General features: G+C 46.3%; 1 protein-coding gene across 1 annotated transcript in view; it reads right to left on the bottom strand.

Moving 5' to 3' along the window:
• Positions 1–21,554, bottom strand: part of doc2a (double C2-like domains, alpha) — a gene marked incomplete at both ends in the record, with an annotated part of 66,715 nt that extends 45,161 nt beyond the window's left edge. Inside the window, 5 exons of the mRNA XM_084456708.1 lie at positions 1,215–1,341; positions 16,382–16,491; positions 17,011–17,085; positions 21,006–21,085; positions 21,194–21,554. Coding sequence (XP_084312834.1) covers positions 1,215–1,341; positions 16,382–16,491; positions 17,011–17,085; positions 21,006–21,085; positions 21,194–21,554 — 753 coding nt within the window. The remainder of the gene's footprint in view (positions 1–1,214; positions 1,342–16,381; positions 16,492–17,010; positions 17,086–21,005; positions 21,086–21,193) is intronic.
• Positions 21,555–24,335: the final 2,781 nt, after the last annotated feature.

Here is a 24,335-nt window from a genome sequence, read left to right as displayed (position 1 = left end):
TTCTTGTCTTTGAAATTGAGAGTTTAACATGTTTTTGAATGATTTTTCAAGGTGCCCACCCACATCCATTGTATGACCTAAACGGTGGTAGAGCAATTATCAGACTTTCTCTAAAGTGCTAGTTTTGTCAACGTTTTGATCTGAACCATTGTATATGATCATAAGTAACCTTAAAACAGGGCTAAACATGCATTTTCCCTTTACTACTCCTTTAAGTAAAGGAACTTATTTTTTTTTATTTTTTTTTAACAAAACAAAACAAAAAATTCACAGGAACACAGATAACTAAGTTCAGGAAACTCATTTGAAATATGTTAAGAACAAAACGTAGAACACAGTCAACAAACAAACAAAACGTAGAACACAGTCAACTCTCTCTTCTCTCCTGCATACCTCTCTCCACCTCTCCTCACTTTCTATTTCCCATCCTTCTCCTCATTCTCTCTCCCTCCCTCTCTCTCTCCCTCCCTCTTTCTCTCTCTCCCTCCCTCCCTCCCTCCCTCTCTCTCTCCCTCCCTCCCTCCCTCTTTCTCTCTCCCTCCCTCCCTCCCTCTCTCACGGGGGGCACGTGCTCCCTCCCTCCCTCTCCCCCCCTCTCTCTTTCTCTCTCCCTCTCACACGGGGGGCGGGTGCTTCCTCCCTCCCTCCCTCTCTCACGGGGGGCGGGTGGCTCCCTCCCTCCCTCCCTCTCTCTTTCTCTCTCTCTCCCTCCCTCCCTCCCTCCCTCTCTCACGGGGGGCGGGTGCTTCCTCCCTCCCTCCCTCTCTCACGGGGGCGGGTGCTCCCTCCCTCTCTCTCTCCCTCCCTCCCTCCCTCCCTCCCTCTCTCTCTCTCTCTCTCTCTCTCTCCCTCCCTCCCTCCCTCTCTCACGGGGGGTGGGTGCTCCCTCCCTCTCTCTCTCCCTCCCTCCCTCCCTCTTTCAGGGGGGGTGGGTGCTCCCTCCCTCCCTCCCTCCTTCTCTCACGGGGGGCGCGTGCTCCCTCCCTCCCTCCCTCCCTCTCTCCCTCCCTCCCTCCCTCCCTCCCTCCCTCCCTCCCTCCTTCTCTCACGGGGGGCGCGTGCTCCCTCCCTCCCTCTCTCTCTCCCTCCCTCCCTCTCTCTCTCCCTCCCTCTCTTCCTCCCTCCCTCTCTCTCTCCCTCCCTCCCTCTCTCTCTCTCTCTCTCTCTCTCTCTCTCCCTCCCTCCCTCCCTCCCTCCCTCCCTCCCTCTCTCACGGGGGGTGGGTGCTCCAGGCAGATGTTGAAGTGTTTGGTCTGGTCCGGCTTCACCCGGCGCAGCGCCACGCGAGATTCCCCGATGAACTCGTTATGAGTCAGCTTGTCCTCATCACACACGGACACCCTGGATCACAGAGAGAGAGAGAGAGAGAGTGAGAGACATGGAGAGAGAGCAGAAGAGACAGAGAGGGAGAGAGAGAGCAGAAGAGAGAGAGAGGGGGGAGAGAGCGAGAGGGAGAGAGAGAGCAGAAGAGAGAGGGAGAGAGAGAGGGAGAGAGAGAGCAGAAGAGAGAGGGAGAGAGACAGGGAGAGGATCGGCCGGTCATCACTGGTCCTTCATCATTATCCCTCATGAGTAACTCACTTGTCGTAAGTAACGTTGACACAACGCTGAAATCACAGAGCTGTGGCACTGCTGACACAGACTTGACCTGAATCATACTTTCATGTACTGTCTGGTTCATGTCCATTCAACGTCTGGTAACGTCCATTCAACGTCTGCTTAACGTCCATTCAACGTCTGGTTCAGGTCCATTCAACGTCTGCTTAACGTCCATTCAACGTCTGGTAACGTCTATTCAACGTCTGCTTAACGTCCATTCAACGTCTGGTAACGTCCATTCAACGTCTGCTTAACGTCCATTCAACGTCACTGGAACAAGGCCACCCATTCACCTTCATTCATTTGGACTTGAAATGTCAGTTTTAGATCGATCGATCGATCGACCACGATGGCTCCACGGGCACTGTGCACTAGTTTATAATATGCACTTGTGTCTGTATATGCTGGCATTATTTCTCCTACATGAGAGAGAGGGGAAGAGAGAGAAAAAAGTGGGGGAGGCAGAAGAGAGAGAGGGGGAGAGAGAGAAAGAAGGGGTGAGAAAGAAAGACAAGAATGAAATCAGGAGCGGGGCGAGATGATAAGAGAGAGAAGAAGAGATCATTGAAGAACATGATTTATGCAGAGGCAGATTGTGTGTGTGTGTGCATGTATGTGTGTGTGTGTGTGTGTGTGTGTGCATGTATGTGTGTGTGTGTGTGTGTGTGTGTGTGTGTGTGTGCATGTATGTGTGTGTGTGTGTGTGTGTGTGTGTGTGTGTGTGTGTGTGTGCAGTGTGAGAAACAAGAATGTTGTTTGTGTCTTCTACGCATGTGCCTGACTGCATATTGGGGGAATTACCAAATGTAAATTAGATTAAAAGAGATAAGTGTTTGTTAGTAATGACGTGTGTGTGTGTGTGTGTGTGTGTGTGTGTGTGTGTGGAGGGGGTGGGGGCTGGGGGCAGAGATAGAGAAGGGAGGAGAGAGCCTGATAAAGTGTGCACCATCTTGTTGTGCTCTTTAACGTAATCCATGACCAGGGGACGAGGGCCTGAAGACACACTGACCAGGGGACAAGAGGTCCTGAAGACACACTGACCAGGGGACAAGAGGGCCTGAAGACACACTGACCAGGAGACAAGAGGGCCTGAAGACACACTGACCAGGGGACAAGAGGGCCTGAAGACACACTGACCAGGGGACAAGATCTTTCCGCTGCTTTTGACACGGTGGATCATGATATCCTTATCGCTAGGCTTGAGAAATGGGTTGGTCTTGGAGGCCCGGTTCTAAACTGGTTTAGAAGCCATCTACTTGGTCATGAGTACTGCCTCTCATTTGATGATTTTTGCTCTACAGGATTTAACAGCACTTGCGGCGTTCCACAGGGCTCCATCCTGGGACCAATCCTTTTTAGCCTTTACATGCTTCCACTAGGAGCCATTATCCGCAAATGCAATATTGATTTTCATTTTTATGCAGATGACACACAAATTTAGCCGCTACTCCTAAACATCTTCAGCCAGTTGATGACCTCCTAAATTGCCTTTCCACCATCAATTTATGGATGGCCCACAATTTTCTGCAATTAAACCAAGATAAAACCGAGATATTGATAATAGGAAATGAAACTAAAAGAAAGTCTGTCATTGCCCATCTTGAAAGTAGAGGTCTCAAAGTCGGGTGAAATCTGGGTGTCATCCTAGACAGCAACTTAAACTTTGACGCACACATTAGAAATGTCACAGGCAAGGCTTTTTACCACTTAAAAAATATTGCTAAAGTTAAACCCCCCCCTCTCCCGCAGCGATGCAGAGCAACTAGTACACGCCTTCATAACCAGTCGTCTAGACTACTGCTACTCACTATTCACTGGACTCTCCAGTAAAGCAATGAATAGACTGAGGGTGGTACAACATGCTGCAGCTGGGGTTCTCACGAACACCCCAAAATATGAGCACATCACCCCTGTCCTGAGATCACTACACTGGCTCCCTATAGATTTTAGAATTCAGTTTAAAGTGCTGTTGTTGGTTTTTAAAGCTTTACATGGTCTCGCTCCTGTTTACATCAGTGATATTTTAGTATGTTATGTTCCTGCCCGAGCCCTTAGGTCCTCAGATTCACTGCAACTGACCATTCCTCACACCACAACTAAAACATATGGTGAAGCTGCCTTCTCCTCATATGCCCCCAGATCATGGAACGAGCTTCCACTAGACTTAAAAAACTGTGGCACCGTGGATACATTAAAAAAAAATCTGAAGACCTACCTGTTCAAAAGGGCATTTCCCATTGGATAATAACAATGCAGGTTTTTAATTTTGTTAGCATAATGTCATTCCTATTTCACATTGTTTTCTTATGTCTGAATTTTACGTTTGTGTTTGTTTTTTCTGTTATCTATTGTATTTGCATTTTGTATTTCTTATGTTGTGTAAAGCACATTGAGAGGCACGTTGTGTCTGAAATGTGCTCTATAAATAAATATTATTATTATTATTATTATTATTATTAGGAGGTCCTGAAGACACTGCCAGCTGTGCTGTGAAAGTATGTGCAATGTGACAGGCCAGTTGCCCCGGGAAACTGGCGGCTGAAGGACCCAGATGTTATTTCCAGAATACCGGCTGATTAGTCCTCAAAAACACAAGAACCTGCTTGAGTGTTCCTGAAATAAACCAGGAGCCTGTATTCCCCCACCAGACAGAGAGAGAGGGAGAGCGTGACAGAGAGTAACGGGCTGAGCGTTAAGTGGGAGAGAGGGTGGTGGGAGGGAGAGGCTCCATCCACCCGGCATTCCTACATGATCATTTTCTGATTACGGCTGATATTTCCAGCCCCTCAGAAACACAATGGCTGTGTCCTAAATGGCTAAATTGCTGCCTATTGAGGCAGCGATCGGAGTCAGGGAGAAATCATGTCCCAACTGAATATTTACAGACAAGCTGCCTGCTGAGGTGCCTCCGACTGAGCAGATTGTGAAGGCAGCACAGATGTGTCCTTTGTTGGTCAAGATATCCCACAATCCTGTGCGCCTGCTCCATTGCTCTGACAAAAAGAACTATCTTGGAGAGCAATTTTGTCTCCATGACTGTTAATATGTCACTTTATGACGTTTGAATGTGTTTTCAGGCGAGAAAGTAACCATGTAGATTCCTAAAATGTGGCCAGTTTATCAAAATAACCCGTTTATATATCTGATCTAACATTTTTTTTCCACTTCTGTAGGCATTAGTTACGTAGATACCTGCAGGGTTCAACAGAAACGTCGGAACAAATAGCTAAACAAGTTGTAAAATGATTTGTGGCCAATATCTTTATCTAGCTACGTAGCTAAAGTAACTAGCTTAATATATTGCTGTCTTAGCAGTAAGTAAAAGAACAGAATTTAAAAAATAAACTTCCTTCATCTGAAGCTATCCAATACCGGGATGGGATGGCTACAGGAAGTCAAATACTAGGCAAACGTATCAAAAATTTGGGAACATGTTGCTGGCTAGCATCACAACCAGTTTGTTGGCTTTTTGTTTTGACAACTGATTCATATGTTGCACAGCAAACACTTCTTCCAGAATTATTTTTTTTAAATTGATGATTGACCTAGGTAGCGACATGACATATCGTCATTACGCTCTGCTGCCTTGGCAGTCTGTTTCAATTGGACTCCTTTACAGGCAACTACATACAAAAACACTGTTCAATCAAGACTCCTTTACAGGTAACTACATACAAAAACACTGTTCAATCAAGACTCCTTTACAGGTAACTACATACAAAAACACTGTTCAATCAAGACTCCTTTACAGGTAACTACATACAAAAACACTGTTCAATCAAGACTCCTTTACAGGTAACTACATACAAAAACACTGTTCAATCAAGACTCCTTTACAGGTAACTACATACAAAAACACTGTTCAATCAAGACTCCTTTACAGGTAACTTCAGACAAATGTTAGTGTCAATGCCATTTTATTTCTATAGCACCATTCATACAAATCAATGTACCACATAGTGCTTTACATAAAATGCATAGAAACAGAAATCATATAAACACAGTGAGAACAGATTTAAAAGAAACATCAAAGTAAAATAATAAAAAATTAAAATAAAGTGTAAAATAGGATAAAAAACTATAAAAACAGAGAATGCAAATTAAGAACACTTAAAATATTAAGTGACTATAAATGTCATTTGATCTCCTTAAACTAGTCACCCAGCATATATCACATTACCACAATCAATTTTCTGAAGCAAAGCTCACGTTCAAAGATATTTGTATTTTCGTATTTTACTTACATTTTAAAAGTTCAACGTGATGGCTTTAAAACTTATTTTTAAATTGTTCCCTTGTTGCGCTGACAAACTTGCCCCAGTTAGTTTAAAATCATTTTCTGTATTTTTTATTTTATATTATCTTCGTTTGAATCCGTTGAACTCCTGCACTATATTCTCTAATCCACTTACGCTAGATTCTCTACCCAGCGTTCCTAGCAACGGCTACCATGTAAACAGGAAGAAGACAGACCGTTGGCGTAGGCTGCGCAAAGAGGGTTAAAGCGAAAATAATAACTACTGAAAATTATTTGAAACTAACCGGGGCGAATTTGTCAGCACAACAAGAGAACAATTTAAAAATAGGTTTTAAAGCCATCACGTTCAACTTTTGAAATGTAAGTAAAACACGAAAATGCAAATATCTTTTAGCGTGAGCTTTACTTCGGAAAATGGATTGCAGTAATGTGACATACGTTGGGTGCATAGGCGATTTTACCCTCTGAGAGTAGGGGGGGCAACATTTTGACGTGAGAAAAAAAACAAAACAGTTCTGCCGTCTCGTCCCATCTATTTACAAAGAATACCAGTTGTGAACAGTATGCTAATAAGAAATCCGTATGACAATTCAATATGTACAACGCATCAAACTTCATCTAGACACCACGAGCATGTCAATATGACTTTATGACCGAGCACTAGGCCATACCCAACATCACAACATCAAACTGCAACTGCCTGCTGGTGCTAGCTTCCTCGCTGATGGTGATGTTGCTAGTGCTAGTGCTAGCTCCGATAGCCTCTGGAGCACTTCTGCATTCGATTGCACCTGCTGTGCTGTCATTTCGAGTGGTAGCTTCTTCATTAGCATTGCCAGATTTTATTTTATGAAGAAGTGGTAAATTGTTTTTATAGCTCTTTTTGCCATTATGAGCAGGTTGGCTAGTTGTAGCTTGTTGAGCACTGAGCAGTACAGTCAGATCTAATTTTTTTCGACGGACGAGTTGTGCCATTAGTGGATTATGAATATATATTTATTTTTAAAGGTAGCCTAGTTTAAGTAATAAATACACTTTTAAAATTAATGATGATCTAACACAAACTGGTACAAACCACAATTATTTAAAAAAAAAAAAAAAAAGTTTTTTTTTTTTAGAATCTGAGCAGAGTTGGGCTGTCCAATCAGGGGGGGCACTTGCCCCCCCTGCCCCCCCTATAAAATCGCCAATGGTTGGGTGACTAGTTTTAGGAGAGTAAATCATATTTAGACTGGTATGGTCCTTTAAAACAAGTAAAGCTACGTGGTAAAAGCAATATTAAAAAGGTATGTTTCAAGATCTCGCTTAAAAGCTACCACGGTCCCAGACATTCTCAGGTCCTCTGGCAGGGTGTTCCAGGCTGGGGGCATAAAAACTGAAGTTTAACTGGAGGAAGTTCTGTGACATCCACACATTTATGTCAGCAATACATTCTGTCAAATGGTCAACTGAGCTGTAGTCGAGGCGTGTCACAGAAATGTAGAGCTGGGTGTCATCAGCATAGCGTAGCTAATGTTCCTTCTGATGATATTATGTAGGAGCATTAAATGAGCTAACGTAGACTGTATTCCGAATCCGACATCCCAACATTCGGGACAGTTGACAGTTTCATAAATTGAATTTGCTAGCTATAGCTATTAGTTTACAATGAGTTTGGAGTTGATTAGTATCCAGAGAACACATTCAGAGAATCTATTCATTGTTTATAGCTTGTTATCCTATTTCAGGTTCTGAGGCATCTCCTCCTCTCCTCTCTGGTCTTTTACTTATGTAGATTGATGAATGTCAACACAATTGCAACACACATTATGACATTATAATGGTCTGTTAAGCCTATAAAAAGAAACATTATAATTAGTCTAGGCCTACAATATAATCCCAAGCATCAACTCATCAAGTCCAACTCCAAGCATGGAGAAATATGATTTAATGTCATTTCATTTTAAATTAGCAGTGAATTACAATAATAGAGCCAGATAATTATATGAAATGTTACAGTTGCTTGGGCGGAGATTCAATGTTTTTCGTTATGGACTGATTCTGAATCACGTATTGTTGTGCAGCGATAGGCCTACTGGAGGGAGAGACGTGCGCGTTATTCAAGCCAGGCTTGGGTTTTCTCACGGTGTGGACAGGATAGGCCCTGGATAGAAGTCAAAATAGGAATTAAAATTATGGAATTTTGGATGATTGGGAAAAGGAAAAGAAGAACAGAAGATCATCCGAACCGTGAATAATAATAGGCTATAGACTAGGCTATAGCTAGCCATGCTAAGCTAAAGGCTAAAGCTGCGGATCTGGAGGCTCGGAGCCGCCGTAATAACGTTCGCATCATAGGCTTCCCAGAGTCGGCCGAGGGCCCGCAGCCGACCGCTTTCTTCTCTGACCTGCTACCTCGGCTTCTGGGCGAAGAAACCTTGCCCACCCCCCCCTGAACTGGATCGCGCCCATAGGTCGCTGACTGCAAAACCGAAGCAAGGCGAGAAACCACGGCCCGTCATCATTCGGTTCCACAACTTCCAGACCAAGGAAAAGTCATTCGCGAGGCCCGGAAGAGGAGAGCTGAACTGCGGTACCAAGGCAAACCCATTGCCTTCTATGAGGACTACACCCCTGATGTTATGGAGCAGCGGGCGCCCTATCGCGAGGTGATGGGGCTCCTTTACCAGCGAGGACTCAGACCCAGCCTACAATACCCAGCCAGGCTGATGATCAAGACGGAGAACGGGGAGAAAGTGCGGTTTTCGTCTGTTGATGATGTTAAGAAGTATCTCTCGGCTAAACATCCTTAGTACTGTTGAATGGGATAATTGGTTGGTTTCATTGCTATGATAGCAGCGGAATTTACAGCTTCATAAGCTAAATGTCGAAATTGCTTTCTGAATACGGCAGCCGTTTGTGTAATGGGTTTGTGATAGGCTATAGGGCTATACCCATTTCTCCAAACTGGATTTATTTATTTTAGTTTATTGCAGCTAATGGTACCACAAGTCATTTATATTAGGTCAAAGCAAACGAATGCTGCATTTGGTCTTTGGAACTGGCCTTCTATTTTGAATAATATTATGGCCCCGCGTGTGCGCGTGTGAGAATGTGCGCGTGCGTGTACAGTATATCCATGTAAAGTATGTATACAGGCGTGTAGGCATGCGTGTGTATGTATGTATATATGAATATATGTCTATGTATTAATGTATGTTCACCTTTTTATTTATATATATAGTTTTTTTTGTATTAACCTTTTGAGTTAATTTCCATCGGCAGCTTAATTTATGTTGTGGGGTAGCGCCCTAGGGGCCGAGCCCCAATTACTGCTGGACTTGCCAAACACATGCCCTTTTAAGGCAGCTGGTGCTATCTCAGGCGGTTTCGTTATGCCAAGACTAAATTAATGTCTAATTGTTGTTTTTGATAATTGAAAAAATGGTTCACTAAGTGCACTTGAGTTTGATTTCATGCACTCAAGTTTACAGGCCAGACTGCCGGCCGGAACAAATTCATTAGGGTCTACTGAATATGAACACGGTTGTTTTTGTTCTTCTCTGTACCTTCGTTTCCTTATACTATGTAACTTTGTACTGGGGATTATTGTGGAGATTGTTTATTGCAGTGGGTAGTGGGGGGATCGGGAGTAAGGTAGGAGTTCCTGCTGTTAGGAAGGACTGTATCCGTGGAGATACGCAAGTTTGTTCTTCCCTTTGGGACTAGGGTCTTGTTTTTGGGTGAGTGTGTGTGTGTGTGTGTGTGTGTGTGTGTATGTCAGCCCCTTGCTGTCCCCCCCCCCTCCCTTTTTTTTTCTCTTTTTTCTCTCTTTCTCTTTCCTTCTTTCTTTTCTTGCACTTTCTCTATGTCAGTGAATGGTAGAAACGTCCGTTTCATCTCCTGGAATGTCAAAGGGGTGAATAGCGCCATCAAAGCCAATCATGTACAACATCTTAGGAGGGATGTCTGCTTTTTACAAGAGACACACATCCGTACCTCAGATATCTCTCATCAAAAGGCCGTGGATGGGACATGTGTTCCACTCTCCATTCTCTGAGAGGGCTAGGAGAGCTGCGATCATCATACATAGGGACATTGCCTTTGAACCAGCTACCACTATAACTGATCCTAATGGACGATACGTTATCGTGTCAGGTAGATCACAGAATACTCCCGTGGTCCTGGGCTCCATATATGCTCCGACTTGGGATGACGACAAATTTATATCCAAATTCTTTTCTTCCATACCTAATCTCAATGATCACCATATCATTATTGGAGGGGACTTCAATCAGGTTCAGGACACAGACCTCGATAGATCAACCACTAAACGACCAGTCGTATCAAAATCAGCCAGTGTCTTAAAGTTTCATACAGATCAGCTGGGCTTGGTAGATCCTTGGAGAACTAAATATCCTTCCAGTAAAGTATTTTCTTTCTTTTCGCAAGTCCACCACCACTTATTCCCGTATAGATTTATTTTTACTTGACACTAAACTGCTGCACAATATTCTCTCCTGTGACTATCACAGCATAGTTATTTCTCATCATGCCCCCACTTCCATAGACATTAATTTTCCCCATGCTAGACCACCCTCCAAATTCTGGAAATTTAACTCACACTTGTTATCTGAGCCTAAATTTAAAGAATTCCTTTCTACACATATTCAAATTTTCTTTGACATAAACAACGCACCAGATATTGTTAGTGATATACTTTGGGAGTCCTTCAAGGCATATCTCCGCGGACAGATTATTTCATTTGTCTCCCATTTTAAGAAATCGAAACATTCCAAATTGTCACAAATATCAGATGAGATCCGAGAACTAGATAGTCTATATTCTACTAATCCCTCTCCCGCTCTGTATAAAAAGCATCTCCAGCTTCTCAATACGATCTGTTGTCAACCGGCAAGGTTGAGAGACTGCTCCTGAAAACCAAGCAGCAGTTTTTAGAGCAGGGCGTTAAGGCAGGAAAGCTACTGGCGTATCAGGCGCGTGTGGCTAGCGCCTCCGGGCTGATCCCTAGAATAAAGTCACATACAAGCAAGACTACAACCGATCCTGTGGAAATCTGTAAAATCTTCTCTGATTATTATTCTAAATTATATTCCTCTGAGATTTCCCCACCTGATTGGGATAATCCTAATCCTCTTGATTTTTTAGCGTACCCCCAGGTAGATGATAGAGATTCCAGTGAGTTGGGTGCTCCCATAACTATCTCTGAAGTGAATTAAATCTTTACAAGGTAGTAAATCACCCGGGCCTGATGGCTATACTACGGAGTTGTATAAAAGCTTTTCCACGTCACTCGCCCCAATTTTGGTGAGGTTATTCAGTGATGCCCTTGCAAAAGGCCAGCTACCTCCGACCTTGTCAGAGGCTTCAATCACCCTGTTGCTCAAAAAGGATAAGGATCCGCTCGTCTGTAGCAGTTACAGGCCGATCTCTCTCCTTAACGTGGATTTTAAGATCTTGGCTAAGGTTCTGTCGGGTCGCCTCCAGAATGTTGTTCCATCCCTAATAGATCCTGACCAAACAGGTTTCATCTCGGGAGGGCAATCATTTTCTAATACTAGAAGGCTGTTCAATATTCTTTTCTCTTCCACCTCTAACTCACCTGAAATCATGCTCTCTCTAGATACTGAAAAAGCGTTTGATAGAGTGGAGCGGAGATATTTGTCTTCATACTGGAAAAATTTGGGGTCGGCTCTGGATTTGTTTCTTGGATCAAACTTCTCTTTTCTTCCCCTAAAGCGTCGGTCAATATTAATGGTATAAAATCTGTCTTGTTCTCGCTTTTCCGTGGCACCCGTCAAAGATGTCTTCTTTCCCCGTTATTGTTTGCTCTGGCCGTGGAACCACTAGCTATATGGCTTCGTAATGAGGAGAGGTTTGAGGGTATTCAACGTTTTGGCTCCTCCCACAAACTTTCATTATATGCTGACGACCTGTTACTTTATGTTTCTAAACCAATTTCTTCTGTTCCCGTAGTCTTAAACATTCTAGAACAATTTAAGAAACTCTCCGGTTATAAACTTAACCTCCAAAAGAGCGAATATCTACCTGTTAACCCCCTCGCTGTAAGTCTTCCTCTAGCTCTTTTTCCCTTTAGAAAGGTCACAGAGGGATTCAAGTACCTTGGAATCTTTTTTGCCAAGTCATTCACGGAGCTCTTTGCGAAGAATTTCCGCCCATTATTAGACCGTTTTAAATCTGATTGAGCTAGGTGGTCTTCCCTCCCTCTTTCGCTAATGGGATGTGTTAATTTGATAAAAATGGTGGTGTTACCCCGGTTTCTGTACGCCTTTCAACATATCCCAATATTCATTAGTAAATCTTTTTTTTTCTACACTTGATCAACTGATTAACTCATTCCTACTGTATGGAGTAGTAAAAGGGCACGTATTAGGAGGACGGTCCTTCAACTTCCCAAGTCTGATGGTGGTCTGGCATTGCCAAACCTCCGCCAGTACTACTGGGCGTGCAATATCAACAAACGTCTTTTTTGGAACATGAATGTTGTACAGGATCACCAGCCCCTGTGGAAGAACAGGATCACCAGCCCCTGTGGGAGTACAGGATCACCAGCCCCTGTGGAAGAACAGGATCACCAGCCCCTGTGGGAGTACAGGATCACCAGCCCCTGTGGGAGTACAGGATCACCAGCCCCTGTGGAAGTACAGGATCACCAGCCCCTGTGGGAGTACAGGATCACCAGCCCCTGTGGAAGTACAGGATCAGCAGCCCCTGTGGGAGTACAGGATCAGCAGCCCCTGTGGGAGTACAGGATCACCAGCCCCTGTGGGAGTACAGGATCACCAGCCCCTGTGGAAGTACAGGATCACCAGCCCCTGTGGGAGTACAGGATCACCAGCCCCTGTGGAAGTAGTGGATCACCAGCCCCTGTGGAAGTACAGGATCACCAGCCCCTGTGGGCCCAGATGGAAACATCATCTTCACGCCTCTCTCTTTGGTCAGTGGTTTGTTCTCAATCACCCCTTTCAATCAATCAATTTGCTCGGAACCCAATTGTAACTACAGTAACACTTTAAAAATGTGGAATCAGTTAAGGAGACAGTTCGGACTACACACACCATCAGGTTTAGCTCAAATCTTTCGCAACCACCTATTCTCGCCATCCTGCTCAGATCCAGTTTTCCGAATCTGGTCAGACAAGTGACTGCTCACCAGTAATGATCTTTATGTTAGAGGTGTTTTTTCCTCGTTTTCTGAGTTGTCAGGAAGATTTAACCTTCCGAACACTCATTTGTTCCGCTTCTTCCAAATCAGGCATTTTGTGCAAAATCAATTTCCACAATTTCCTAGTCGCCCTCCTAATACGATGATGGACTCCTTTTTATCGCTTGACACTGGGCTAAAAGGGCTCACTTCCATCATATATTTTCACATTTCTAGGATTAACTCTGCTTCTTTAGACTCCATAAGAGCCATTTGGGACCAGGACCTCGGGATTAATATGTCAGATGAGCAATGGGGTCACGCACTAGACCTTGTACACACCTCTTCTATATGTGCGAGACACAGTTTACTGCAGTGCAAGATCTTACACAGAATCCATTACACCAATGCAAGATCATCTAAGATGTTTCCAGACAGAACTGATTCATGCAATAGATGTAAACAATCTCCTGCTGATTATATGCACATGTTTTGGTCGTGTCCGCGACTTTCAGAGTTCTGGACTGCAATATGTGATACTCTTAGTAAAGTCCTGGATACTACATTAGACCCTGCCCCCATCACAGCCCTTCTCCACACAAACACCTCCACGGCCACAAAACAAGTTATTACACTTACTACTTTACTTGCTAGGAGGCTTATTCTCCTTAAATTGATACATCCTTCCCCACCTACTCATAATAGATGGATTTGCGAGATACTACAATGCATTAGGCTTAAGAGAATGAGGTTTTCTCTAAGAGGCTTCCTAAAGACTTTCCACAAGACCTGGCAACCGTTTTTAGAATATATCAACTCCTTAACTATCAGTGAAGAGACGGACAAATAGCACAGCTGAACAAATCCCCTTACTTAATTTACTGTTTTATTTGTTTTACCTTGTCTGGGCCTTATTGCATAGATATTGTATTCATGAGTTATTATTATTTTCTTTCTCTTCATCTTCTTCTTTCTGTTTTCCTGCTCTTGTCATGGTATGCATGTGTGACGGTGAGACCCTGGGGTGGGAGGGAGGGTTTGGGAGGGGGGAGGGACTCATAGGAAGGGTGGGATGGGCTGGGATAGGGTTTAATTGTATAACCGCAGAATATTTTCAGTAATCCTGTACATTGTTGGTTACTAATTTCTGTGTAAAACCAATAAAAAGATTTTGCAAAAAAAACAAATTAATGGAAAAACGAGGAAAGAGTGTCCTCACACGAACGCATGAAATAAAGGGTCTGATTGAGGCAGGTGATAAATGATGAAGTAGGCTAGTCATAAACAGCAGGATGATGTTTTTAATCATTACCTGGCTGAGTTTATGGAGAGCTACTCTACTATCTGAATTGAATGTGTTTAATGTGCACGGTGTAGCCTATGTGTGAGAGATGTAGGCTAATGTCTCATTCGTTGTAAAGAGGCGCATATTAAACAACTACATACAAAAAAACAACTACATACAAAAACACGGTTCAATCCAGACTCCTTTATAGATAACTACTAGGGGTGTAACAATATATCGTGCCACAATATTTCGCGATACAGAAACGTCACAATACCTATCGTCAAGGTGAAAACAATATCGTGATGTGTTTATTGTATATCAGTGAACGCTGGCTACACAACGCTGGTAACAAACACGTCTTTTGTCTCTAGGCCTCTCCATGATATTACAACAGTTAAGCTCTAAATTCACAAAGTAATGGTAAATGGTAAATGGACTGCACTTATATAGCGCTTTTCCACCTTAGCGGCACTCAAAGCGCTTTACAATGGCCTCTCATTCACCCATTCACACACACATTCACACACCAATGGCGGTAGCTGGCATGCAAGGTGCTAACCTGCTCATTGGGAGCAATTTGGGATTCGGTGTCTTGCTCAAGGACACTTCGACATGTGGACAGTCGGAGCTGGGATTCGAACCGCTGACCCTTCGATCATTGAACGACCCGCTCTACCAACTGAGCTACAGCCGCCCCCAAATACAAAGTGTATTGGAGTAGAGATGTGGAGAAATGCACTATTGGTGTGAACAGCAGCGCTACTGCAACGCTTCACACCTGCCCTTAGTGTATCGTATCGTTATCGTCAACCCAATATCGTGTATCATATAGTAATGTGAGATTAGTGTATCGTTACACCCCTAATAACTACTGTACACACAAAAACACTGCCTCCAAAGGATCCTGCCTCGCTAGACAGCAGCAGGTTAGCAGACTGCCGCCTGTTTGGGACACGGCCACGTCTGCGGCCGTGATAAAAGCTTAGTTTGGATTTAATGGGCGTGCAGAGGGCGGGTCGTGAATGGACGCTCGCGTGTCCAATCAGAGAATAACGCAGCAGGACATGCAAATCCAGCGACAAGCCCAGAACCCTTCTAGAACCCTTTCCCTGTGACAGAAGGCCTAGTCTGCAGTCTGACGTTCTCACTGGCCCCGTCCAGCACGATGGAACAGAGAGGCAGACGCCCAGATTGGCTGTAACAAATAAATTGATTCCCCTGCTGTGCGAATCCCCGGGCAAGAGGTTGCATCTTTCAATAGAGCAGACGCGTTCCTCCGCTCGCTGGCACCTCGTCTCCCGTGCCGCTGGCAGTCTAATTTCCCCCGGGAGACGGACCAGCTATTCCCTCCGCAGTATTTACAGTTAGTCCATCCACTCCCACGCCCACGCTCACCACCAGAACATTTGAGCTGCCTGCCGGAACAATCTGGAGCTCCCCTCACCTCTGGAGGGGGTCAGCACAATTAAACGCCCTACAGTCCTGACTCTGACCTCAATCTGTCACCGCAGCTGAGAGAGAGAGAGAGAGAGAGAGAGGGAGGGAGAGGGAGAGAGACGGAGAGAGATGACAGAGAGAGAGAGCAAGAGATGACAAAGAGAGAGAGATGGAGGGAGACAGAGAGAGAGATGACAGAAAGAGAGAGAGAGATGACAGAGAGAGAGAGATGGAAGGAGACAGAGAGAGATGGAGAGAGAGGGATGACACAGAGGAATGGACTGAGAAAAGAAAGTGGGGGTGGTCTAGAGAGGGATGAAGACAGAGAAGAGAGGAACAGAGGGACACAACAGAATAAACCGATGGTAAAAACCTGAGACACCAACCATGTGCAGCATGTGATGATCAGAGAGGAGAGACAGAACGTGAGGGATGAGGACAGGACTTGAGGGATGAGGACAGGATGTGAGGGATGAGGACAGGACATGAGGGATGAGGACAGGATGTGAGGGATGAGGACAGGATGTGAGTGATGAGGACAGGACGTGAGGGATGAGGACAGGACGTGAGGGATGAGGACAGGACATGAGGGATGAGGACAGGGCGTCTCCACGGAGCAGATAGTGCAGATTTACCTCAGAGTCTTCCTGGACATGTCCTCCTCTGTGATCCCGCAGTACGTCAGCCTCTCATTCCAGACCGGGTTCAGGGTGTTACGAACGATCTTAGTCTTCAGCTTGTTGGCCTGCGGGACACAACACAACAACAGTACAACATGACAACACAACAACAGCAATACACAACAACACAACAACAGCACAACAACACGACACATGACAACACAACAACAACACAACAACACGACAACACAATAACAGCACAACACGACAACACCACAACAGCACAGCACAACACAACAACACAACAACAGCACAACACAACACAATAATGCAACACGACACAACACAACAACAGCACAACACGACACAACACGACGGAGCACAACACAACACCACACGACAGCATGACAACAACACAACAGAACGGGGTCACAACGAGGTCGGCTTTCCACGCAAGCTTGCCACTGACAAACAATCAGTGGCAAATTCAACAAGGACTGTGTCACAGGCTGCAGTTCATAACACAGTTATTAACTAGTAATAAGCGCTTATTACAGATATGCTATGACTTCCATGTTGGCAGTGTGGGTCCTGTGTCAATGGGTGATGGAGAGGAGGACATGCTACTACTGATAAAAGCAGACCTTGCAGGCTCCAGGGAGCAGGTGCAACTTGACATAAGGGTCGGCCAGGCCATTGAAATCCATTGGCTTCAAACCCTGAAGGAACAAGCGTTGACAGGGAGAGACAGAGACAGATGAGACGAGGGAAGAATGAATAAAGACATTCATACAACCTGACAACACCAATAAAGCCTGTTAAGGTGCTACGCTTCTGAGCATGAGAAAGACTCATTATAGAATAGAACCAGCGAGAGAGGGAGGGAGGAGGAGGGAGGGAGGAGGAGGAGAGGAGAGGAGAGAGGGGGAGAGGAGGAAGAGAGAGGAGGAGGAGGGAGGGAGGAGAGAGGGAAGGAGGTCACAGAAGGGAGAGAGGGAAGAGGAGAATGGAGGGAGGGTAGTTGGAGGGGAGAGAGGGAAGAGGAGAATGGAGGGAGGGTAGTTGGAAGGGAGGAGGGGAGAGGAGAATGGAGGGAGGGTAGTTGGAGGGGAGAGAGGGAAGAGGAGAATGGAGGGAGGGTAGTTGGAAGGGAGGAGGGGAGAGGAGAATGGAGGGAGGGTAGTTGGAGGGGAGGAGGGGAGAGAGGGAAGAGGAGAATGGAGGGAGGGTAGTTGGAAGGGAGGAGGGGAGAGAGGGAAGAGGAGAATGGAGGGGGGGTAGTTGGAAGGGAGGAGGGGAGAGGAGAATGGAGGGAGGGTAGTTGGAAGGGAGGAGGGGAGAGGAGAATGGAGGGAGGGTAGTTGGTTGAATGTATAGCGAGTGGTCTTGTCCAGGTTAAGGTTAGATACACGGCCACACCTAGCATACCAGTGGTTGGTTGTTTGAAAGACTCCGTCGCCGCATGGCTGCTCGTACCATGAAACATGCGGCATGATTTCCTGGTGATGAGGGTCTGCTCAGTCTGGAGGGAAGGTTCTGAGGGTCTGCTCAGTCTGGAGGGAAGGTTCTGAGGGTCTGCTCAGTCTGGAGGGAAGGTTCTGAGGGTCTGCTCAGTCTGGAGGGAAGGTTCTGAGGGTCTGCTCAGTCTGGAGGGAAGGCTCTGAGGGTCTGCTCAGTCTGGAGGGAAGGTTCTGAGGGTCTGCTCAGTCTGGAGGGAAGGTTCTGAGGGTCTGCTCAGTCTGGAGGGAAGGCTCTGAGGGATTGCAGGGGTGGGGGATGGGCTTTTGGAAGGTGGTGTAAGGGTTGTTTTAGTGGTCGGTTTAGACTCATCAGGGGCAGGGGCGGACGGGGGTAGTTGTTTTTACAGGGTGGATTGGGTGGACGTTGTTGTTGTTGTTGATTTCTTGATGTTGGGTGGGGGCGGGTTTTTCCTGAGCCTTGCTCGAGCCTTTCCCGTCAGTGTAGACCCACTGACAGAGGTTTTGTGTACTTGAGTTCCTGCATACCTGAGTTCCTGAGTACCTGAGTACTTGAGTTCCTGCATACCTGAGTTCCTGAGTTCCTGAGTACCTGAGTTCCTGAGTACCTGAGTACTTGAGTTCCTGCATACCTGAGTTCCTGAGTACCTGAGTACCTGTGTGTGCGCTTTCTGCTTTTCTATTTTTGTGCACCGGTGTAATTTGTCCATGTCAGGGTTAGACGGGGTTCTGATGGCGTCCGTGCGCTAGAAGGGTTTGTGATGGCGTCCGTGCGCTAGAAGGGTTTGTGATGGCGTCCGTACGCTAGAAGGGTTTGTGATGGCGTCCGTGCGCTAGAAGGGTTTGTGATGGCGTCCGTGCGGGGCTGTACTGCGTCGTAGTGACCACTGCTGGGCCAGGACAGTCCAACTGACCGGCGGTTTGTGAACCAATGAGCTTGATACAGTTGGAGTTTCAGTGCTGCCCCCGGTGGTCAGTTGTATATGCTCTCAGAAGGAAAGTTTCAGTACTGCCTTCGATGAAAGGTTCAAATATGTCCTTGTGGTCTTTGATGTGTTGCATGTTCGGAGCTTAGCGTGCCCCGACTGGTCTCCATAAACCACCTGGCAGATGGAATGATATAGGCATCGTTTACGTTTCCATCGGGCATTACAGTATGTGATAGTGGATATGATCTTTTTGTAACAGGAAGTTGTCTTGATGATCAACTTCGGTCCTTCAATGTGCATGGGTGGACTCAGTACTGACTGAGCTGTGTCCCTGGTTTCTGGGGCTGGTGGTGGTTCTTGTCCTGCTCCCCAGTGGAGGACCCTTGAGTGCAGATCAGGTCAGCATGTTTTGCTCCAGGGTTCAGGCTGGTCCAGGGAGTGTTTTGGCTCCAGGATGGGTTTAAGGCAGAGAAACCTTCCAAGCCAATTGAGGACCCATCAGAGACGAACCACTGGTATCTGGCCCAAAACACAGTTATCAATAAAATTGATTTGTGACATTGAGCTTCTGGAATGGAGTATTGATCTTCATCTTATTTACAGTGAAGTCACCCAGGTCTAAAACATTTTGCGGCGTGTTATAGATTTATTCTAATAATTAAGAAAAGAGTAGTCGAGAATGCCAAGTTTCATCTTTGCAAGTCCCAGCTGGTTACTTTTATTCCAAATAGTTTGCAAAGTCGGGCTCAAAGAGAAAAGGAACATCCACCGAGAGCAAAGATTATCAGGAAAACAGAGCATTATAAACAGTGTGGGTGTGACATGCATATGCAAATACCTCACTAGCCAATTATCAGTGAGTAGGCTAGGTCTGAGGGTCAACAGCGAAGTGAACATTACAGAGATCAGAGATCTCCCCTGGGGAGGTCTCCTGCCATAAAGCCAATCAGAAGGCCTGGAGATGAGGGGTCAGGGGTCAGGGCAATAAACAGAGGACAGCAGCTCACTCATTTGAATTGATCTATTACAGGCGTGTGAGTTGGGCTCAGTTTAACTGCTTGGAGGAAAGTGACTTTGGAGGTGGGTGGATGGTCGTTGATGGGGGGGTTTTGTGATCTTCGGAGCTGACATTTGGAGTTGGGGACGTGAGGCCCATTCCGATCAATAATTCATTGAATAATTTGGAGAGGAATGTCTGGCTTTTCTAGCCTCGGAAAGTCAGTCTCATTGTTTCTCTGCTCGTATCCCATCCTGTCGTCCTTCCCCCAAGGGCAGCCGGGAGCAGACAGTAGGCAGTGAGCCGCGCTCGGGGACCAATCCAAGCGCTCCTGTCCTAACCCTAACCCGTCTTCACCAGGGACCGATAGCATTAGCGATCTGTTCTTCTGCATCTTTGATGTATTGGGTTCTTTGGGAGGAAACCCTTGCAAACTCAGGGAGAACATGAGAGGAGACCTTCTTGCTGTGAGGTGACAGTACTAGGTACTACGCCACCGTGCCACACAGGTGCGATTCTTGCTTAAGGACACTTGTGCACAATGCCGGGAGGTAGGGAGGAGGAGAGAGGGAGGAGGAGAGAGGGAGAAGAGAGAGGGAGGGAGGAGAGAGGGAGGAAGGAGGAGAAGAGAGAGAGGAGTAGGAGAGAGGGAGGGAGGAGGAGAGAGGGAGGAGGGAGAGGGAGGGAGGAGAGAGGGAGGAAGGAGAAGAGAGAGGAGTAGGAGAGAGGGAGGAGGGAGAGGGTGGAAGGAGAGAGGGAGGAAGGAAGGAGAAGAGAGGGAGGAGTAGGAGAGAGGGAGGGAGGAGGAGAGAGGGAGGAGGGAGAGGGAGGGAGGAGAAGAGAGAGAGGAGTAGGAGAGAGGGAGGGAGCAGGGAGAGATGTCTGGATAGGAGCAGCAGCTGATTCTGGACTCTGGTCTGGATTCTGTGTTGAGTGGGACGTGGTTGTTAAAGTGAACACAGCCTCACGTCTCAGAACCAGGAGCGAGGGGGGGGCGCTCGGAGGGGCTATAGGCGGGGGTTGAGGGGGGTCGGTGGGGCGCTCTGAGGGGGTATAGGCGGGGGCGGGGTGGGGTGCTCTGAGGGGCTAAAGGCGGGGGTGGGGGGGCGGGGCGGGGTGGGGCGCTCTGAGGGGCTATAGGCGGGGGCGGGGTGGGGTGCTCTGAGGGGCTATAGGCGGGGGTGGGTGGGGTGCTCTGAGGGGCTATAGGCGGGGGTGGGGGGGTGGCAGACTACCTTGGCTCTCAGGACGGTGCAGTGTAGGGAGCTGCTGTCTCTCTCGTAGAGCAGGTCGAACTCCAGCGTCCCCAGAGCGGCTGAAACACACCAGCATGATAATGAAACACCCGATGGTCAACCACACATATTTATGATACGTTTTAACGATCGCGGAGGCGTGACCCCCGTGACCTTTCTGCTCTCACTGTTGTCGTCGCTGTCGCAGCTGTCGATCTCGATGGATGTGTCCACGCTGCTCATCGCCGACAGCGAGCCCCCGCCCCCTCCCCCCCCCGCCCCCGGCAGCAGCGGGGACAGCAGGCCGGCGCCCCCGACTCCTCCTCCTCCTCCCACGGCCCCGCCCCCCCTGACGGCGCCACCGGGGCACAGTGCGGAGGGGAAGCCCACCGGGTTGGGCGACAGCAGCTCGGACACGGAGGAGGTGGGCGACAGGCGCGGGAAGTAGGCGGAGATCTGTCTGATTGGCCGGATGGGGCCGGGACAGACGTCGATGGCCATGTGTTCCTGGATGGAGACAGTCAGGCGCTTCCCCTTACGCACAGTCATAGGGCTACAAGGCAACACACACACACACACACACACACACACACACACACAGTGAGCACGTTATCATGCACACTAAAAAAACAATCATTATCTGATTGATGGAATTACCAGATTATTCAAGCAGTCATGTAAACAGCATCATTCGATATGCTTTATTGGATAAAAACCATTATCGGATTATGAAAAATCTGATAAACACACCCAATATTGTTTTATTTGGTGCATGTATACTGTTAATCTGGTTTCTTTTCGTTGTTTTATATCTGTGCATGTGTAAATGGATTTAGTGAGAACGCGAGCGGATGCAGGAGTGAAGACGAAACCAACTTCATGCTCAATGAAATGAAGGACATGAACATCCTTCATCTCCTTGATGGGAGAAAGTAGTTGAATGACGACATTCTTAAGAGGGTCGGCCCAGTTCCAATGTCCCCCCTAAACCCTCAAGCCCTCACAGACTTATTGACGTCACCTGGTAAAGTGGTTGAGTGCGAGAGGCTGCAAGGGCTCTAATTGGTATAAAAAGGAATGGGACACCACTTGCGACATCACGTTATGTTGATAATATACATACATATTTTTTTCTATTGTGGGTGTGGGACTTTTTATTTTACTTTTCAATTTTATGTGATGTTTTTTCTTATAGGCCTACATGTAAATTAATTTGCGGTTGAGTCAAATCCCCTTTACACGATCACTTTAATGATAATTACAGGGTTAGAGGGTCTGTGTTGCCCTCAAAACATTTCTGTTCAACTTGTTAATATCATTTCATTTTGTGGCCATAAACGAACTACATCACTGCCTGTGATTCTTGTTTGTGATGAATCCAAAAGTATTTACTTAAGAATGACAACACATGTCTGCACCTCACAATTTCCATATTCATGTTGGAAATCTCAATAGAAAGATCACTGTACCGAGATGGATGGTTAATGTCACGCAGCTTTTAACTGGGGAATCATATGATTTAGGGCAACAGAAATCAATATAATTTATAACCATAGCCTACAACAGTATTTTCAAACAAATCAAATGATTCAAACCTATGGGGTTGATAACCTATACGTAAAAATATTGAAACCAAAATAATTCTATGGTTACTTGTGCAGATAAGCAGGGCTGGAAACTGAACTGTGGGTAATTCCCTACGGTCGGCAGCTCCGGCAACGCATCTGAAAGTTGAAAATGTTTTAACTTTCGACGCTAGCAACGCAGGCAACGCAACGCACCGGGACAACAACGGAACCAGAATGCCATTCGGCTGCAGCCATTGAAAGTGAATGGCATCCGTCAAAGTTGACGCATCAAACGCAAGCGTGTGAGCCCCCCGCATACCGGTCCGCTCACGTATGCGCTGCTAGACTTTGCTTCAACGCTTGACGGTGGGCGGGCATGACGCTCGCAACAACAACCAATCACATTGTCCAAAATGACTTTTTTAAGCAGTATAGCCTGTCATGTAGCCAGCACCAGCCAGCCATCTCTCAAAACAAGTCAAGAGGGGGGTATTTTGATAAACTAATTACATTTCTGTTAACAAAAACTGTTAACATTTTAATAAGTGACGTAGTACCCAGCGTACAGACACAATTACAACAGTTGAGTAATGGCGGCGGACGAGAGGCATGAACAACCTGTGACATCAGAGGCTCATGAATGAAGCCCATTGGCTGACGGCTACGGCAACGCTTCAAAAGACGAACTTTTATCAACTCTCAACGCAACCACAATTCCGTTGGGCAACGCATGATGCTACTCCATTCAAGAAGCGTCAAAGTTGAAGCCTGGAACGCATACGTGTGAGCGCAGCAAGTGCAGACTTACGGTAAGGGGGCGTTAGTAGTGGTAGTAGTAGTAGTAGTAGTAGTTAGTAGTGTTAGTAGTGGTAGTAGTAGTAGTTAGTAGTAGGCTAGTGGTAGTAGTGTTAGTAGTAGTAGTGTTTCAGATTTTCCCGGATTTAGCCATTTTTAATTCCCGGATATTTTCTGACCTCTTCCCGGGTCATCCCGGGATTTCCCGTAGAAATTGGAAGTGCTTTTAAAAATTGGATTTATGCTATGTAGACAAATAGATGCAACAGAAGATATTGTATAATAATGTATCACATGAAACGTTTTATTTATAAAAATCAACATGTGAAAACGAAAAAAGAGCTCAAATTCGCAATTTAAAAGTAGGCTATGTGAAAAAAAAATCCCTTGCGCTTACATTGTAGGCTACACTAGGCCTAACCCTAAACATTTAAATGAACCAAATTCCTATCCCATCTCGATTAGGCTATTTCACTTTCCTCTGTTTGATAAAGTGGGACTTGAGGAAGCAAAGAGCATTGATGCAGCGGTCGCTCAGCCGGTTTCTCAGCTTAGTGACGAACTGTCCGCACACTGAGAAGGCTCGCTCGGCTTCTACAGACGTTGGCTGAATAGTGCCAAGAGCCGCGTAGAGCAGCTGCAGATTTTTGGGGGGCACTTGTGTTGCCTTGAAGAGCACATATTCCTTTGACAGGATATCCTGCAGCCAGGTCATTCCCACACTTCTCCTTTGGCTCGGGACTTTTCATGCACGCATCGATTGCTTGCTGCAGTTCAGCCCGCAGGCTCAGGGTGGTTTGACTCCGTTCCCTGATCTGGTGGTGGTTGGACTTGGGAAGGCTCCTCAATGGCAACAAAAAGTCGCTCGAACAGACTGAGTGCCGCCTTCAGTAGCACAGATCTGGAGGGCACAGCGAAGAGCTCATCTCCGGGATTGACTATCACCGGGTTGTGGAGATACCTAGAA

The sequence above is a fragment of the Borostomias antarcticus genome (assembly GCF_949987555.1).
Source record: "Borostomias antarcticus genome assembly, chromosome: 22".
Lineage (NCBI taxonomy): Eukaryota > Metazoa > Chordata > Actinopteri > Stomiiformes > Stomiidae > Borostomias > Borostomias antarcticus.
This window is presented reverse-complemented; position numbering and strand designations above follow the sequence as displayed.